Source organism: Dermochelys coriacea, chromosome 12, assembly GCF_009764565.3.
Source record: "Dermochelys coriacea isolate rDerCor1 chromosome 12, rDerCor1.pri.v4, whole genome shotgun sequence".
NCBI classification, from domain to species: Eukaryota; Metazoa; Chordata; order Testudines; family Dermochelyidae; genus Dermochelys; species Dermochelys coriacea.
This window is the reverse complement of record NC_050079.1, coordinates 25,013,324-25,032,947: the sequence shown is the minus strand read 5'-3', so window position 1 is coordinate 25,032,947 and position 19,624 is coordinate 25,013,324. Positions and strand designations below refer to the sequence as shown.

The window sequence follows — 19,624 nt, the reverse complement described above, 5'->3', positions numbered from 1 at the left end:
GAACCCTATTGCACTTTGATAAATAGATGACAGTAAGTATTTAAAAGGATTGAAAACTTTAGCAAATAGAAAAATCTTGGACATGACAGGCCAGTTCCCTGGTACTTTTAAAGCTGGAAGGCCAAGCGTTCTGGAAGCACAGGCCTGCAGAGTCAAAAATATACTAGCTAGGACCCAGATTGAACCAAAAGCCCTATTCTTTCCCATTAAGAGGGCACAGTCTTAAATAGGGTGACAAAAGCTCATTATGAAAATTGGAAATATGTCCATTTAGGTTTTTAAACTTTAAAATTAAAGCCCTAATTTTATTCCACACACACGTAAATTGGCAACCATTGTAGAAAGTGAAATAGAAGGTAGACTGAACTCCCTCTTCCCACCCCTCATGATTGTGCTGCTGCCTACTAGCTGAAGGCAGCGGATTTGCTGCATGGGCTCCCCATTGTGGAACATGTTGCCATATTACAATATGGAGGTCACCACAGTGGCATTATGATTACTAGGTCAGGATGCAAAAAGGAAGGCTGGCAGGCAGGCTGGCAATGTTTTTAGTTACTTTTCTGTCCTAACCACAGTTGGCTCCTGATCATATAGTCAGCTCTGTGTCCAGGTCCACACCACCAGGATCATGATTTGTTCATTCATGTTTCATTATCAAAGGCCTGAGGGAGTACATCCTCTTGCATCTGACGAAACCTAACCAATCAGCATATTTATATATCTTTCTAGGATTCAGGCTCAATAAATATCTAGTCATACCCTCATGGATCTTGATAACACAGACGTATAGATATAGTAAATTCATTAAAGGCCCTGTTGCAGCAGAGCACTTAGAGCACATGCCCAACTTTAAGTACATGAAACCTAAGCCTGGAGAGAGAGAGAGAGACACTGTGGGAATTATCTGCATAACAAAGTGATATCCCAAACTATATATTTGTAAAATGTTTCCCCAAAGCGTGTCTTTTGGTGTATGTATATACCAACTGTATCAGAGTCAATACTAATCCAGGGAGAACACCACTTACAGTGTAGTGCAAGGTGATGAGAATTCTTCCATTGTCACTGTGGTTCTGCTTCTATGGGTGATCTTATCTTCTGGGCTTATCTCTTTGCATTTGCTATTCATAACCACGGCTTATGTGAAGATAGGCTCTTATACAGAACAAATATTTGTAAAAATTCCTTGTCCCTTTATTTCTATTTAAAGGAATGTTGAGTACCAATTTTTAACATTGATACAATAAATTAAAAAACCCATTGACTGGTTTTCCACTCTCAGGTTGATTACACATCCTGTATTTTAGACTTCTTTATCTGCATTCTTATCTTGTACCATGATGCTGTTGGTTGCATTTGCATTTCCATGTTAACAAGCATACGAGTGAGTGAGTGACAGTATGACATTGCTGTTTGAGCAGAAAATATCTCCCCTAAGACATGACATTTCTGTAACTAGTATAGCCCTACTCAAAAACCCATATTTGATGAGCAAAGTTGAGCACCACCTTGTAAAATGATACTATACCAGAGTAATATGTGCATATGATAGACATGAGAAATTATGCACATTATGGCTATTGATTTTTTTTTCTGGTGATGCACGCTTTTCAGAAGAAAGGAATATTTCAATGATGCGCGAGTTCAAAAATGTAAGAAAATCATTTTCACAGACAAGAAAGATTAAATTTTAGCTATAATCAGTTGGGATTAGGCTTCTGCACAGACGAGGAAAGAGATTTTATTCTAGAAGTCTCCAACTCGTGGCTCCCCACAAAAGGCCTATGTTGAATTGGGGAAATGTAATTCGGAGATTCAGCCACATTGTGCCGAGTAGACTGGAGAGAGTAAGAAACACTAGTCAGTACTTTGTCAGCTTTCTTGTAACATTTCTGTTGACTAGAACTACAAGGTATTGGATCTCAGACTCCTGCCTTAGTTGTCTAATCAGCTTCACTTTAGCTGACTTATGCAATGGATAATTGAGAAGTAATCACTAAGAGTTTGCTAATCAAGTAAAAGATGTATGAATCTTGGGGTTGATTTCTCATTTACTGCTGCACAGGTAATGTAGAAGGTTACTCTTCTGATTGAAATCTTTTTTCCTTTTGTTAAAAAAAGCAGCATAATTAATCAGGCTGTAATGAATTCAGGTACTGCCTTTTGTCACCTCAACAGAGAAGTTATCAGAGCAGGTTGAAATCCAAATTAGAAATATGGTTACTATTAATTATTATTTTTAGAATATTTTAACGTGTAATGTAATACTAGATTTCTTTTGTTAATGCTTGGGAAGGCAGATGTCATATTGTCTGGCTTTTAATATATATTCAGGAATGATTGTCAGACAATTTAACATAAAATTATGTAAAGCTTAAAATTGTAAAATATCTTGTAAAGCGGAACAATATTTAGGAGGTTTTTCCTATATATGAATGTGCCAGTTTTGCCTGGAAATATTGCATAGCCACATGTGGAGTCTCTGCAGTTTGAAATGCAAAACTCAACTCAAAATCTAACGTATATTAAGTTTATCTTTACAATGAAAAATCTCAGCTATATAGTGTGGAGGTTTTATGCAATGACCAAAATTTTCTCTCCAAATCATTGAACCAAACAGTGTTATACCTAATGTGGTATTAGTTGTGTTAATTGTTATAATCTATAACATGGGGATGGGGGGAGGGTTTAACCGCTTTGGGAAGAAAACTCATGAGTCAAGCAGGATCAGGCCTGGTTGTTCAGTACTTCAGTGGGAGATCTCCAGAGCAAACCAATGTTCTGCAAGAAGTAATTTAACTCTCAGCCACTTCCTTGTTACTGAGGTGGTTTTGTATGACTTTTTATTGAGATGCGAGATTGAACATGAGTTCAGAAATGAAATTGGAAGAGTATATTATCTACTAAGAGACACCACGGTGAGCTGAATTTGCATTTGTTGAATTATCTTGGTAACTACTTTTCTTTCTCTGTGAATACATTTTCATCCATAATCATTCTCTCTGCATGCGCAGTATCAGTGATACAGAAGAAACAGAATAGTTATCTTTTTCATGTAACGCTTTAACAATTAACAACTTACCAGCAATAGTTAGAAGACCAAGGTTTAGTCTACACTACCTCTTAAGTCGATGTAACTTATGTTGCTCAGGGGTGTGAAAAAGCCACCCCCCACGCAACGCAAGTTACATCGACTTAAAGCGGGGTCCACACCATACTCTGTCAGCGGGGAGACACTCTTTTGCTTCCGCCCCCATTGAGGTGGAGTATTTATACCAACGGGAGAGTGCATTCCCGTCGGCATACCGCATCTTCATTAGACATGCTACAGTGGCGCAGCTGCATCAGTGCTGCTGTGCTGATGTAGTGCAGTAGTGTAGACTAGCCCTCAACCTCTGTAAAGAAAAGCTGGTAGATTGAGATAAACAGGATCACAGGAACAAATTGTGTAGTTGTGCTGGCTTGGCCATCATCTTTTGCGTTCTCTCTTTCAGGATGGAAAAGGGTCCATGTCACCAAGTACTTGGGATATTTGTTATTCCTATAGTACATGGAGCTTCTCTATGCCTGAATTCAGAGCTCCCTATAATAATCTAGCAAAGGGGAGCTAAGGAACACGCACAGGGAAGTATTAAATAAAGATATGCAAGCCATGTTGTGAGGCAATAATGCAAGTGCCTAGTAATCCCTTTTCTTCACCTACTGTGTCTGTTTGCTCTTTTCTTGTGTGCAGGCAATTTCATAAGAATCCTGCTCTCTAACTATTGCAGAGAACCAAAATCCTGTAAACATTTCTTTATCATTGGCACAGAATAATAAAGCAGACAGACAGCTGTCACATGAATGACTGTGTAACTTGTACACATGCCTGTGTCCCAAAACAGGGCAGGCAGATGATATTTTTAGCCCACTAGCCATAAATGTGTGAACTAGAAGAGGGATAAACCCATTTGTGTGAAGTTTTAATCTACTCAAACACTGAAGATTCATAATTTGGACAGGACCCAGAACCTTTCGAGATTCATACTCTCTCTAAATTGATTTCAGTAAGAGGGCTAAAGAATCTACAGAAGATCAGGTGAAAAATTAATGACATCAAGTTTAGTAATATCTTCCCCTCAAGTTTGCTTGCAGTGAAATATGGTGTACAGCCATTAGAGCTTAGAATGGATGAAAGTGGAGAAATATCAGAGTTGAATGTCATGTTGGTTCCTTTTGCTCCATTCCCTGGATGCTATCCAGCACTCCTGATGTTATATATCATCTGACTGGAGCAATGGGGAGGGTTTTGGAGGTGATCCTTGGTCATTATTATCAATGACATGAAAATCACCTTTGTCCACCTCCCTTGTTCTTCTAATGATGATTTCTTATACTAAGGATTTTGAAGGGTTGAGAAGACTTGATTCCCCATATACGATGGTGATGGTTATCTCTGCTTCCCACCATAAAATATAGAGGTGAAAGCATATGTTAGGTGCATAAAAATAATATTATTTATTATATTATTAATGTTTATAGTGGTAGTGCCTAAAGGCCAACCAAGAATAGGTCCCTTTGTGTTAGGCACTATACAAAACTCCTACAAGTCTTTGTTAAAAAACAAACAACCCCCACCCTCCTAAAATTCTAGGTTTGTTTGTAGAATCTACAAGGTCTCCGAGTTCTACCATGTTTAAATATAAACATAAAAATAATAGCACTTACATTTATTTTCCCTTTAATTTATGTAAGTGTATTTAGTCAACATTTAACATTCATTTGTTGAGATCTGATGCAGTCTGAATTTTTCCACACTAGTGCAATGCCACCATATTCCTATCCCAGAGAAATCAGTCCCTTGTGATGTATTCTGATAGCTAGCCACCACCTTTTACCTTTCTTTTTGCCTCTCTCTCCCCAGTTCCCCTCTTTCCCTTAAAAAGATAAATAGTTTCAAGACTATTTTGTTTTTTATGCAAAGAGTTCATTTTTATGGCTTGAGAAGACTTCAGTTGGAATGAAACCGATTTTCTGTGAATTATAATCATGTTAATTCTCTGTCACTCAGTTATGATAATATGTAGACATTTCAAGAGAATCTAGTCTAAAGAATAAAATGCTATAAATATTCATATACTTTTATTTCAATATTCTTAATAGATTTTCAAGATACAATATTTTATTAATGAAAGAGTATTTTGAAACAAGATTAGCACTACTTAGCCAAATAATAAACTAAGTCTGAACATGCATTTGTGTAGACCTTGGTCATATTAAAGAGGAAATTAGGTTGGATCTGCTGTGTGATGAGGTAAAAACCCAGTCTGAGTTGAAAGTCATAACAGTTTTTTTAAAAAAAAAGACAAAGTTTTAGAATGAAATGAGAGTGGAGACTTGGCAGGTTAGATTTGCTTTAAGTCTATAAGAGTTAAAATAACCCTTTTTAAAATTTTGAAACTGAAATGTACATGTTACTTTTATTATTCAGATTTATACTAAAAGGGCAGCAGAAGTATAAAGAAGTTGTAAATTATTTTTCTTTCCCTTTATCTCAGTGAAGATTTATTTCAAAATCTTTTTTAAATATTTTTAATTTGGTTGTTTTTGTTTTTGCCAAAAAGTAACTTCTTTTTCTCTATTAATGGTACTGAGAAATAAAGATGCTTTTACAAAATGCTTTCAAGCACAAAAGAAGATGGTTTTCAAGAGATTATTTTACATATTTACATATTTTACCTTAAGCATTTTGTAGTCACTGTCTACTGGTGAATGTATCAGATTTTTACACACACTTTCAAAATGAACCAGTTTTGCTTCTAAGCCATTGCAAAGGGAGGAAATGAATTCTAACTTTTTTCAATTCATTTTCACATCCTCATATTTCCTTATTTCACATGGTTTAAAACAAAATGCCTCCAGCATTATTTTTCCTTTCTCAAGAGCAAAGTGAATGTGACTTTTCTAAGGGGGTCACAGGATGCCTCTAAGGCCTGTGGGTGTTACTGGACTGCTGCCTGCTTTCAGCTTAACTGAAGGGCTTGTCATAGTTTTCATCTCCTAAGAAATTAGCCTTAGGCGCTGGCCAGAAGCAGGAGAAGGCAGCATTATGAGTCCCACGCTGGTTATTTCCCACTGACATCAAATCCTGAGGTTTTTAAATTAATCCCACACAAAGACAACCCTTCATTTCAGTGCCAGTTTGAAATTAGACTGCAATAATGACCTTTTAAAGATGTCTAGTTGTTAAGATAACCCCCTGTTGAAACTTAAAGGTAGTCATTGCACCCTGTGTTGATAAGACATAACTGATGCTTTAGCAGATTTTGTAAAGGTGATTGGAAGTCATGGCCAGTGACTTGACCTATGCTGCCAAAAGGAATGAAACTGATAGCCAACCAAGACTGCCTACCCTTGTCTCACACTAACTCTTACATCCTGAAGCAAACAAAGGATCTTTACAAAGTTCCAGCAGTTAGATTAGTTACAAACTAGCAGAAAAGAGGACTGACTTCAGCACCAGAAAAAGTTAATATTCAGATAGTTCAGGATGTGAATTCATAGCTTATATTTTAATAAATGTTTTTGTTTAAGGCAGCTGGAGAGTGTTGGGAAATTAAGTATTAACAGTAACTATTAATATAAACGACTAAAGAGAGTGAGTGATCTGTGTAACTCTGCAGTGCTACTTTTGCAGCCAAAACTGGTCTAGTAGAAAATGGTACACACAGCACAGGAGATTTTTGTCTACTGGAATAATCAGACACTTGCATTTAGTCCCAAGTGAAAATAATCATTCTAATTTTTCCTATATTTTCACCTTTTTCATCATTACCCTGTATGAATTCATCATGTACAAAACTGTCTTTCATTATTAATAATAAATAGGTATGAAGGTAGAGATAATATCTCCTTGCTGCAGTCAAACTATGTAAATAAAGGTGAGACACTGAAATTGGAACTAATACTACGTATCTAGAGGTATATTCATATTTGGGGTGAGGGGGTAACCCTTACCATTAATGTTTGTTTTTGTGCATTCAAATTATGTAGCGTATTTAACAGATTGCCATCATATTGGGTTTTGGGGTTTTTTTTTGTTAAAATGACTTTCAGGCAGCTGTGTAATTTCTTACTGCTTAGAATTGAATATTATATGCACAAACTTAATTTCAACTATAGCTCTTTCAATTTTGTGGTGTTTAAAATAGAATGGAACATCAGTTTGATTACTCAAGCCAATTTATGCTACGCACTATGTATAGTATATAAAGATTTTAATAGTTTAACCTTTATCAGTGGCATTTCTACTTGAAGATATTAAATCTTGTATTATGTCCTATAGACTGACAACTTTTTAGCTGTATGAGAGGACTTGACCTTTGAGTGTTTTCAGTTCTTTAATTGCGGTTCTGAAAAAATATACATTAAACATTTTATTATTTTGTGGTACACTACACCATCTGCTGCCATCATACATAGAAGTCTTATTTGTAAACACTTCTGTTTCATGAAAGTTAGGTATTGTGAAATCTTAGTTTGAATCCAGAGATTTTGTGTAATGTATAGAATGCAGATGTTTAATACCTTTTTTAACCCTTAGCATTATTTAGAAGCCATAAGTACTGTCTATCAAGAGCTTCATTTCAGCGTTTCACAAATGAAAGGATTTTCAAAACACAAACACATAAAAATAGACTGTTTAAACCTTTTCTTTCTATTTAGAGTGTTAAAGAAATGTGATTGTTTGTTTTTTCTGTTTAAGAAGTTAGTAGAACACTGAAGCTCTCGTTTTGTGATCATTTCTCTTCTTTTAATGCATTTCACCTAGTTTAGGAGTATGGATCAGAAACTCGCAAGGAAAACTGATGCCCTTTCCTGCAGCTAAATTAACAGGAATCACGTGGAAAACAATCTGAGCCTTGTATGAAAAGGGGAGCCATTAAAATTAGCCCTAAGCTATGGACTGCACCCAATATCACTAGAACTGCACTCACTGCAGATGTGGAGGCTGGCTCTCAGGCAAACTGAGCTGTGTTGTATAGCTACAATTAAAATCAACTCCTCTGCCAAAAAATAAAAGGGAGGAGGGTAGAAGGAGAACATCAAAGACAGATTGAAATGTGTAGTTAGTAATAAGAGTGGTCTCCTCTTGAACCAAGCCCTGCAGCAATTCATGGCCCCCTTGTTAATGAGAAATTTTGACCTCTGGTTTGTAAGTTAAACTTGTAATCCCAGCTAATGAAGTAAATCAATCCCAACTTCAGTCTGTTGTTCCCATTTTTCTTTGTACACAGTGTCTGGGAGTTAGTATCCAGGTCCACAAACATGATTTGGAAAAGCATAATTATTCTGTAGTTATGTAGCTGCTCACATTTTTTAGATGAACTCAAATATATCTATGGCTGACAAATTATTTTAACTTTTCCAAGCATCGTATTAGATTGGTTGGTTTAACAATATTTAAATAATAGGCTTGGAATACCAGTTTAAATGGCAGGCAAGATTTATAACTTCCCAGAACATTTGTTTAGTCAACAGATTTATACTTCAGATATGTGGATTAGTCTTTTCAAAATTATTTAATGTACTTTTCTTCATTTCGTGGTATATGTAAGGCATAATGGCAATAGAGTATTGTGACAGGATAAAGGTCTCCCACTACAATATAAACTTTCAGGCAAAATTGAACCATTAATAAAAAATATATGTAAAGCCAAGATGCTTATTCTGACAGTGCTGGCTCATTCTATGAAATTTATGCTCTTGTGTCTTGTAAACAACAGAGTAACAAAAAACAACAATACAGCAACTTGTTACTAATCCAGCCCCTAAATCCTCAGTGCTGGCTATAAAGTCTCTGACTGGTTTGATGCCTCACCATGTTACAACAGAAAATTGTTGCCACTAGGAAATTTGCAAAAGATCAGCAAATGGCAAACATGGAGGTGTTGTCTTGGTAAATGTGGGAAGAATAAGGGAAGAAGGCAAATTATCTCATATGCCCTGAAAAGAAAATTTAACTTGCTATAGAAAAATGATAGCCAGTTGATGCTGTCCTTTCGTCTGTGACAGTAACTTCCTATCTCTGCAGAGCATGCAAAGAATGAGTTGGAGCCCTTTTTTGTTCTGATCTGTTTCATTTTTAGAGAGAATGTTTTAAATTATTTTTAAAATATATTTTGATTTGTTTTTATTAATTTCCATAATACTAGGAAAAAGAAAAGGAGTACTTGTGGCACCTTAGAGACTAACAAATTTGAGCATAAGCTTTCGTGAGCTACAGCTCACTTCATCGGATGCATTTGGTGGAAAATACAGAGGGGCTACTAGGAACACTGTGAGGTTTAGGAGGAATTTCCTAGCAAAGGGAACAGAAGCTATTTCAAAATATAAATCTGTGGGTCTGTAAGCTCCCTCTCTCAATGCAAAAGACTTGCTGCATGTTTACGTACATTTGAGTTACCCACTACAGTTGCCCGAAAGGGGTTCAGTGAGTTACTACTTTACTCAATTTTTGGTGCTTATCATTAGGTTTTCATGGCCATATCCCTGTGATTTCCTCCACATATGAAAGAGAAACTTACTATTTCTATTTTGTAGATTGTTCACATTTAGACTTTTTTCTCAAAATGGGAGCAAATGGCCCAGTATTGTCATGTTTTAACCAATTTTTATTTGTTATAGAAAGTTTTTTGTTTTTTTAAATTGGGATAGGTGTTGATTCAGTACATTATTTGCTTTTTGTGTGATGATGGAAGAGCGCTGTATTTTGATTACCTCTCTGACTGAGCATGGTCTGTAATCAGAAGCCACCTTATTCACTACCCTTTAAAAAAAACCTGCTTATATTTTCAGGAATAAGTTAGCATCTGATTGGGATTGAACATTTGATGCCAAGAGAGGGTGCTTGTGCTCTCTTTCATGAACTCAGATTATTATGAGGTTCCAAGCCCAAGTCATCAGCAGATGCGATTCCCAAGAGAGGGTATGTCTACACTGCAAGGACTGTAGTGGTTAATTCCGTAGAGTATATGCAGCTTACACCAACAAAAGGTGCTTCTCCATCAGTGTAGGAATACCACTTCCCCAAACGATGATAGTTAGGTTGACAGGAGCATTCTTCTGTTGACACAACTGCGTCTACACTGGTGGTTAGATCGGCGTAGCTATGTAAGTCAGGGAAGGGGTTTTGATTTTTCACACTCCATAACTGATGTATCTATGTCAATTTAAATTTTGAGTGTAGACCAGACCACAAGCTCCTGAAGATCAATGTGAGAGACGTATGTTTGGTTCTTTGTCTGCTCTCTGTGCCTGAGCTGGCATCATTTGGAAGCAGTGCAGAGACTGATCACACACAAACCATTGGATAAAATCTGCTTCACATCTCACTGTAGCTAATCCTTGTGGCCCTGCAAGAGATGACATTGTTGGTCTCTGAAGTGAGTTTCATCCAGCCTTTCTCAGAAAAGGAAGGCAAATTGAGATGCCAGATCTCGAGGGAGATATTGATAGGTGGTGCTCTTTCCTGAGGACCAAAATGGGGGAAGGAGATGTTTTCTGAGGAATAGGGGGGAAATATTTCCTGTTAAGGATGAAAACAACAATAATGCATTCCAAATTTAAGGGTACTATCCTCTGATAAAATATAGCATGGAATGTTCATTTTCCTAAAAATGTAACCTATAGGAGATTGTTACTAATCAATGTTACTTATATATTTCTGCAAGAAGAGGGATTCCATTTGATTTATAAATACATAAATATTACATATCTTCCTCAAAGTACAGATGGAGTATAGATTAAATATTATATTATCTTAGCTAGCAATAATATTTTAATCAATAGCTTAACCTAGAGTACTCTTTTTTCAGATGCTCAGCTATCTCAGTGATTTGAAGTTGGGTAGTTAATGCTGCTACAAATCACAATAAATTATAATTAAGATGGTATAAAGAAAAGGAGTACGTGTGGCACCTTAGAGACTAACAAATTTATTAGAGCATAAGCTTTCGTGAGCTACAGCTCACTTCATCGGATGCATTTGGTGGAAAAAACAGAGGAGAGATTTATATACACACACACAGAGAACATGAAACAATGGGTTTATCATACACACTGTAAGGAGAGTGATCACTTAAGATAAGCCTAATCCAATTTGTTAGTCTCTAAGGTGCCACACGTACTCCTTTTCTTTTTGCGAATACAGACTAACACGGCTGCTACTCTGAAACCTAAGATGGTATAATAATCTACTTTTTGTCTCATTAGATCTGCAAAAAGCTGTGTTAATTTTGACAACAAGTGGAAAAACACAGCAGTGAATCTGTTCTCAAATGATATACCTTAATGTATGGAGGATCCTGTTGAGAAGAACTTCGAAAATAATCATGGTTTATTAGCTGCACAGTCTTTTTCCCTTTGTTTCTATTCATTTAATTTAAAGTGAAACAACTCAGCATGCAAAACTAAAATTAGCTACAAAAAAAGGTGTAAGTGAATAAACAGGCAAATCCATTAGAGTCGATGGGTTATTGGATCCCTTGCCATTCCTCAGATGGCGGCCTATTAAAAGTGGTAATGTCTGCCTCCAGCATTGCCTCAAGGCAAGAAAGAAGGCCAAGACAGGCATATTTCACATGCATCAGACACAAGAATTAAATAGACCAATGTTCCCTAAAAGACTGAAGTACATCTCTTTCTGACGTTCATCTCGGGCAAAAATTCATTGATCTCAGTTTGTCCCTTGGCAATTATAAAATATTAAATCCAAGTCACACTTTTCTAGTTGGCTTAATTTTTTCTCTATTCACAGCTTTCTATTTGATCAATTTTAACAAGTTAGGAATAGCATCTAATAAAATAAAAATTGCAGAGTTAAAAAGTTTGTTCATTTGACATTCTTCTTGGATTTTTGTATTTAGTTTTTAGATTTGCATGTCATTTTATTGTATTTTAAATAAATTTGCACTCTAAATAGCTTAAAATAAAATATATATTAATGTACTATATCTTTTGAATTAGTATTTTCTTTATAGAGCAGGATACTTGCTATGGCAAGTAAAATTTGTATTTTAAAGCTAACTCTGTGTTGCTAACCCAGAATTTTTACCGGTATGAGACCATAATTATCTCTACCTCTTGTTCCGGTAGGCAGTTTCTCTGTATTGTGTCAGATTAACTATCCAATGTAGCTGGAAGCACACACTTAGAATTAATATTTACATAAAAATGAATCCCCCCCCCCATTTTTAACTTAAATTTTAATTTTAAAGTTTTTTAAAATAGTTTTTATCATAAGAGTCGATATTCCAACATAGTCTGTCTTGTATAAATACCAGTGGAGTATCAAAATGAAAAATAGCCAATCAGAACTTTGATCTATTTGAACATAACATTAATTTGGAAATTGTAGTACATGGGAAACTTTAAAAGGATAGGTTAACTAGTCTTAGTTAGCAGTCATATAGACAGGCTCTGTTGTGTTCACTTGATCTGTTCCTGCTTAACATTCTCATGTGGCTGGCACATTTACATTCTTCGGGCCCTTAAATCAGCTACTGTGATGGGCAGCAGCTATAAGCAGGATTGGCACAAAAGATATCAGGAAGAATGCTCAGAATCTTGGCTGGCTTTCAGAAAATTACTTTGGATTATTTATTACCATCTAAATAACTGCTTTAAAAAGGGAGCTAAGCAAATGTGAGTTTGAATGTGTGAAGTTTTCAGAATAGTGATATGATAGTGATAAAACATTTTGAGATTAAGCATTAAGATCCTTTTGCTCTGTTTAATTGAATATTTATTCAAGTATATTTTACAAAGAAAATTCAATTTTAAGTACACTAAGCAATTATGTTAAGTAGGGGGACCAGTTTCCCTACTGGTGTAATTCCGTTGACTTAATTGGAGTTAGACTAGTAGAGAATTTGGCCTGTCATCTGTATGCTTGATTAGAACTGCATTGAACACGTACATAAAAATGTTCATTTGATCTTGTATTTCTCAATTGATTTTTAAACCCACAAAACATTTACATGAATGTTCAAACCAGGTGCCTAAAGTTAGGCATCTTAATCCATATTTAGGTGCCTGAATGCCACTGGACTTTGGTTTTGTAAGTATGAGAACCCTCACAACACATTGAAGGCACTGGGACTCAGGAGATTTTGATTCATTTCCACTCTGTGTTTGTGCCTCAGTTCCCCATCTGTAAAATGGAGATATTAATGCTCCCTATGTCCCACACTTGGTCTTGTCTTTGTAGCTTGAAAGCTTTTCAGGGTTATGACTGTCTCTTGCTATGTGTTTGTACAGTGCCTAGCATACTAGATTCTCAGTTTCAGGTGGAGACTTCAGGCACTACCATAATATAAATAATTAAGATAATGGATGTCTAATTGTGTTGTACTTACCCATAGGACTAGGCAATGGTCAGCTGCCTACCTGTGACTGAGAACGCAATGCAGATTTACTATAACAACTAAATAAACTTAAAAGCTGTACTGATGACCCAAGACGACATTGGTCATAAAGGACTCCTTCCATTTTAAGGTAGAACCTGTGGTGAAGGGAAGTAGAAAGTCACCTCAGGAGCAATCACTTAGAAGTATAGAGCACAGTTCTATAAAAAAATCTAGATTGGCTCTTGGGGTTACCCTCCTTTCTCTCCCCCAATTTAAAAAAAAATTAGATTTTTTTAGCAGAGCAAAAATAGATAAAGATCCAAAATATGACCTAGATTCCCTGGTAATGATAATAATAAATGAAACCCCAGCTTTCTAGCTACCATTCTGCTTTTTCTATCAGTCTCTGGACAGCATTCTAGAATGCCCCAATAACCTTTCATCAAAAGGCTGCTGAATCTGGATAAATGTAACCCATGTTCATAAATCTTTAATTCTGCCAGGATAAGGATGCATCTTTCCAATGCTCAGCATAATATTGTTTGTTAAAACCTTCCTCTTTAAAGGATGTTTTATTGAACAGCCAACATACTATTATGACCAGCCAAAATCTAACTTCCATTTCCTACCTAGTGGAGTGACCAAGCGTACTACTGAGATTCCATTATTTATTAACAAAGGACTCATTCTAAGTTAATTGGACTTATGCCTGAGTAAAAACTGCAGGATTGGGCCCAAGGTATTTTCCATTAATATGTTTCCTTTTCCGAGGCCCCATTGCTATTAATCATACATTCTTAATCTCCTCCATTCATCTCCATCCTCCCCTGAACCTGACTCTTTCTTGTCTACCTTTAAAGAATTGCCTTCACGTTTATTAATTCCAGAGCAGAGTTTGCTGTTTGAAATCAATTGTAAGTTTTGTATTTTGGCAAAATTAGGCAAAACAATCCAAGATTAATAGTTTTGGCTATCTTTAGTCTAAACATTGCCTCAACTACACATTATATAAAAATATGATTTTGTTATACTGGTACCACTGTGTCTTTGTCTGCAAAACAAACAAATCTTAATTTTTGAAAAGTTTTTTTAGAACTGTGGTAGCTAAAACACAGCTTTCTAATTTTTTAGATGTTTTTCCCAGAGTTAGCAGATTTCCTGACCATGTTATCATGATGTTCTTTTGTGAAATTAATAGCTTTAAAAATTGACAACATATTGCACAACAAGAATGTGCAATATTGTTTGTTAAAGTGATCCTGTTTAAAGAACATTTTATTGAACTTTATTTTTCTTTGTTAACTGCATACTAATTTTAAAGGTCAGTGTGGTTAGTTACCATAGTAGTGACCTAAAAATAACCTTTCTAGTGTACCTGTATATTTCTGATCTGTAGTGTTAGCATTCAGAAATGTTCTTTCCCTTAGAATTTCAGCAGCTAAATAAGTTGCAACCCCTTCAGCTATACTCATAAAAATTTGCTTCCAGACAACATGGTCTGTTTATTGTGTAATAATCGAAATGGCACTAAATTGCAATGATTGCTGAACACTTAGGAATTGCATTAACCACTTAACTGCTAAACTATTTTCTGTTTTCTTCCTCACTGAAAGTATTATATTGATTTTTCCTCTTAGTTAGTGCTGCTTATTCAACCTCTGAGATGAACAGAATATTTTAGTAGCCTCCTACACTGTCATATTTTGAGTTAATCAGCAGTGACCTTGGCTAGAAATTTTCTAGAGGTTTTTTAAAGAGCCATGGAACAAAGTAGCTTGCAGTGCATAGCCTTGAATTTATTCAGAAAATGGAGGGGGCTGGAGGAACCTTTTGCTTAAGTTACTTCAGAAAATTTATCAGTAGGAAGAAATTGCTCTCTTTCTTTCCCTGTATATGAGAGAATATATTTCCTACTCCTATTTATGACTCTGGTGCTCAGACCAATTAGTTAATAGTGATGAGGCTTTTAGCCGATATTTAGTCTTGGCCTATAGTACAGTGTTTTGCATGTAATTAAAAACCTAAATACAGTACTGTCTGAAACATTTTTTTTCTAGCTATGGTTCTTGCTTTTGGTGGGCGAGTGGGTATGATGATGATTTTTACATGTTTCTAACCATTCTGACTTTACTGAGGTAAACTAGACAAATATTTGGGCAATATCAAACTTAAAAGGTCTGCGATCACAGCTAGTTTTGTTAGAAAATTTTATCAGAGAATAAACTCCTTTCAAGGGTATATGCAGATAAATTGTGGTGTTTGCATTTTTGAGAGAATTTGGCAGAAAAGCTTTGTTTTCTTTTTGTTTTGAAACACCCCTCTTCTCCCCCCCCAAAAAAAAACCTTTCTAAAATCTTGCTTTAAAAAAAAAAAGAAAAAAAAACCACAGAGGCTGATATAGGTAAGGAAGAGTTAAACAGAAATTGAGCGGGGATGCTGGGGGGCAGCAGTGCTGCAGAACATAGCAGTGTTCGTGAGAAGGCAAGTCATTTCCCGAAACACTGCAGACACATGGCCTCAGGCAGTCTAAAACCTTTGGAGACCAAAATGGCTCGCAGGAGTTAGAAGTAATAAGGTGTTTTTCTCTTCTTTCTCCTTCACTGAAATTCTGTAAGGTTGCTATGCATTACCAAGGAACAATGCCACTATTTTTATGTTTTATATGGGTATTAAGATCCATTACAATTTGACATTTTTAAGATTGGTTATCCTGTAGTTAGGTGTTAAATTGAAGTTGTTTGTTTTGAATTTAATTCTTTCATTTTTCAAAGGGGAAAAAGGCAGCACTGCTGTGCTGATAGCTTACTGAAGTATGCCAGGATTTGGAGTTGGAATCAAATCTGTTTGCTATCACAAAATATAGATGAAATTATTTTTTAAAGAACTCTATTTTTTCATTGCAAAGTCTGCAGTGATTTTTGGTCAGCTTTTTAAAATCAGAATTCAGAAAGTACTGTGTATATCCCATTTTTGAGGCATATAGAATCTGAGATTCTTTTTAACTGTTATATATCAAATATGTATTATGCTTAATGCAACCTGCTTATAATTATTATAGTGCTATGTGTTTGCAGCAGTTAAATAAACTCCACATCAAATAAATTACTGCAGCAATGTTATTAGGCCAGCAGCAATGTTAAGGACATCTGTTAACTCTTTTTCAAATGCCCTGTCCTTACTCGTTTATTCCAAACATTTCTGTTGTTAATTACTACTTGAAGTATATGACATAGCCTTTCAAACGTAATTGTGGAGACTTGGTGTAGAAGGGGGAAGTCTGGCTTTAAGTAATAATTCTCCCTCCCGTCCACTGTCTTCTGAACCTCCGACTACAGCGGGGGAATACCCATATCTTATTGTTTTAAAGTAAGCATTTTAAATTAAAGTCAGGTAAACTGTGGGACCAGAATATATGTTTCATTAAATCCTAAGAGCCTGATCCTGTAAATGTGTACACACATGAATATTCCTTACATTGGCCCATCAGACTACTCACATGAGTAAAGACTTACTTATCTGAGTGAAAGTGTGTAGAATTGGGCCGCCTAAAATTCTAGGTTATTATTACAGCTGGTCAAAAATGTTTTGACAAAACTTTTTTCTATCCAGAGAATGCTCTTTTGTCAAACCTAAAAGTTTCACAGAAAATCTCTTTTGCCAACCTTTTTGTCAGGAAGGTTTCTCAGGTCTAAGGTGGCATTTCTATCGGGGGGGCTCCCTGTAGCTCAGTGGTTAGGGGTATGGCCTGGGACCTGTCTTCCCTGTTATCCTCTCATTTTCATTTTGATGCGGAATGAGAACAAATTTCAAAAACCTCAGAATTGTGATTTTCTGGCAAGCCTTAGTTATTGCATAGTAAAAGTTTTCTCATGTAGAATCCATTCCATAGTACTTGTGGAAGATAATTTAGTCTTTTCGTTTGAAGTTTGTGTGTCACTCTAAGGTGTTCCACTAACTGAACAAGAGTGGGCCAAGTCATTTGCAATATTTATGGTTTAGTAGGCCTTAGACATTTGACCACAAAAAATGAAATAAACTGGATGCTTGGTTTTTTTAAAAGTCGTATGGAGCTTTAGAATGAAATCTGGGGAGAAAAAGATGAGACCTGAAGACAGACTGTTGATAAGTTTTTGTCTTGCTGAGCTACACTAAGTCTGTTTGTGTGATGTGAATGTACATTGCTTTTCATTAACATTACATCATTTGCAATGGTAGGAAAATGTTATGTAAACTAAGGAGATCTTGATCATGGTAGTCCAGTTTTCTCATCTGGATAATTCCTATGCTTCAATTTACTCTCTATCTCTGTAATGTTACTGTATACTACTGGAGGTTTTGAGTGTTTTTTTCAAGTGTTGGGAATTTCATAGACTGAGACTTTGGATTGTTTTCTCATGTTTTTTTTATTAATGGGACTAAATTCACCACAAAACTTCTGTGTGGCTTACTATGCTGCATGTGGCTGTGGAGGGTCACAAATATGATCTTAGAACATAGCCGAGTGATTCACCAGACAGAACTGACTACTTGGGAACTTCAGGTTCTTAGTGGCAAAATGACATCCCTCCCTTTATATTTTCTGATTTTATGATGGGAGAAGGGGAGGCCCAGATACTTGTAAGTGAGCAACTCGCTGTATGTATTTGATTCCAAAGCACTCTTGATACTGATTGGCAGCAATTGCCAGTGAAGCCTGATGAAGGCTTACCTCATATAGTGAGCTCTTTATATGTGCTCTATAAAGATTATAAGTTGGCCAACTTTTCTTTGTGGGCCAATGAATTATGCAGGTGGAGTAATTAGATGTTTTTATTTTGTGAATCAGGATTATGCTCTAGGGATGCCTACCTAGGAAAGACTGTTCAACTGCATAATAAAAGGCATTTTTAATGTAGAGGTGGGAAATGTTTAAATGCAAAAGAAAATTGCAAAATATAAAAGATAATATCCTCTTGTATATGAAGAGGAAAAGTGAATTTTAAACTCTAATTGATATCTATTGAAGCTTTTTTTCACTATTGCTCTGTGTGGAGAAGGGAATATTTTAATGTAAACTCCTAAAAGAAAAACAAGCATTTTCCCCTCCAGTGGAAGATTTTTCAAAAGTAAAATATTTTTATATGGCTGGAAGTTATGTATGAAATGTATACTGTTACTGACCAGCATTTCTGTGCTGTTGTTACAACTGCACTGCAAATTACTTTAATAAAGCATCGTGTTCATTATGTCATTTGCACATTAAACAAAATATTTGAAATAGGTAGTACACAAAGATGTAGTTTTGACTTTTCTAACCTACATGCCTTATGTTTATGCCTCAAGATAACTTTAAATAACATATTTAAACTACTCATGTGGAAAAAACAAAATTATATCTCATGAACTGATTTCTTCACACTGAGGAATTTCTATCTCCTTTTGTTCAGACACGAAACAGAAACCATAGAAGTACAAATGTTTGTAGAAGTGGCATTATAGTTAGGAATGGAGAAGGCATTAACTCTTTCTAAAGGGAAAAGATACATGCTCATTTTTAAAAGTTAGCATGAAATTCTTTTGCAAGAATATTCCTTTATAGATGTGCTAATGGGATCCATTTCCAATCTTGAGACATTACAATAATATTGATGGGATTAATTGATGGGGGATAATAGGTCAAAAGAAAAAGTATATTGAGCTATTATCATTTAATGTTCTAAGTTATGTCTTAATTATAAAGGAATTTAGAATTGATCCTGACCAATGGGAAATCTTGGCAAGTGATCGTAACAAGTGGCGCCATTGTCTCCATCAGGGTATCAAAGTCCATGACAGGAGCTGGCTCCTATAGCTTGAAGAGAAAAGAGCTCGTAAGAAGCAAACAGCTATCAGCCAAGACACGTACATTTGCAGTAACTGCCAAAGATCATGCAAATCTTGGATTGGCCTATTCAATCACATGAGACATTGCAAACCATCTACATCATAGGCTGCAATTCCCACTGTCTCTCGCAGATGAAAGGATGCCAACAAAGTATGTCTGAATATAAGAAAAGATTAGTAATATCTAGGGCTGTCAATTAATCGCAGTTAACTCACGCAAAAAAATTAATTGCAATTAAAAAAATTAATCGTGATTAATCACAGTTGTAATCACACTGTTAAACAATAGAATACAAATTGAAATTTCTTAAATATTTTGGATGTTTTTCTACATATCTATATATTATATTCTGTGTTGTAATTGAAATTAAAGT

At 35.6% G+C, this 19,624-nt stretch overlaps 1 protein-coding gene across 6 annotated transcripts in view; it reads left to right on the top strand.

Annotated features, from left to right (window-relative positions):
• The window catches only part of LOC119841149 (transcription initiation factor TFIID subunit 4-like), a 215,303-nt gene that overhangs the window by 163,376 nt on the left and 32,303 nt on the right, over nucleotides 1-19,624 (top strand). The window contains exons 15-16 of one of the 6 annotated variants that reach the window (XR_006275011.1): nucleotides 10,229-10,424; nucleotides 11,254-11,993. The exons of 4 other annotated variants lie outside the window; for them this stretch is intronic. Coding sequence is in view for 1 of the 2 variants with exons in the window: in XM_043494759.1 (XP_043350694.1) it covers nucleotides 10,229-10,300 (72 nt within the window). In the remaining variant the exon portion in view is untranslated. Of the gene's footprint in view, nucleotides 1-10,228; nucleotides 10,924-11,253; nucleotides 11,994-19,624 lie in introns of those variants that run through there. One more of the 6 variants, XM_043494759.1, reaches the window with a different exon arrangement.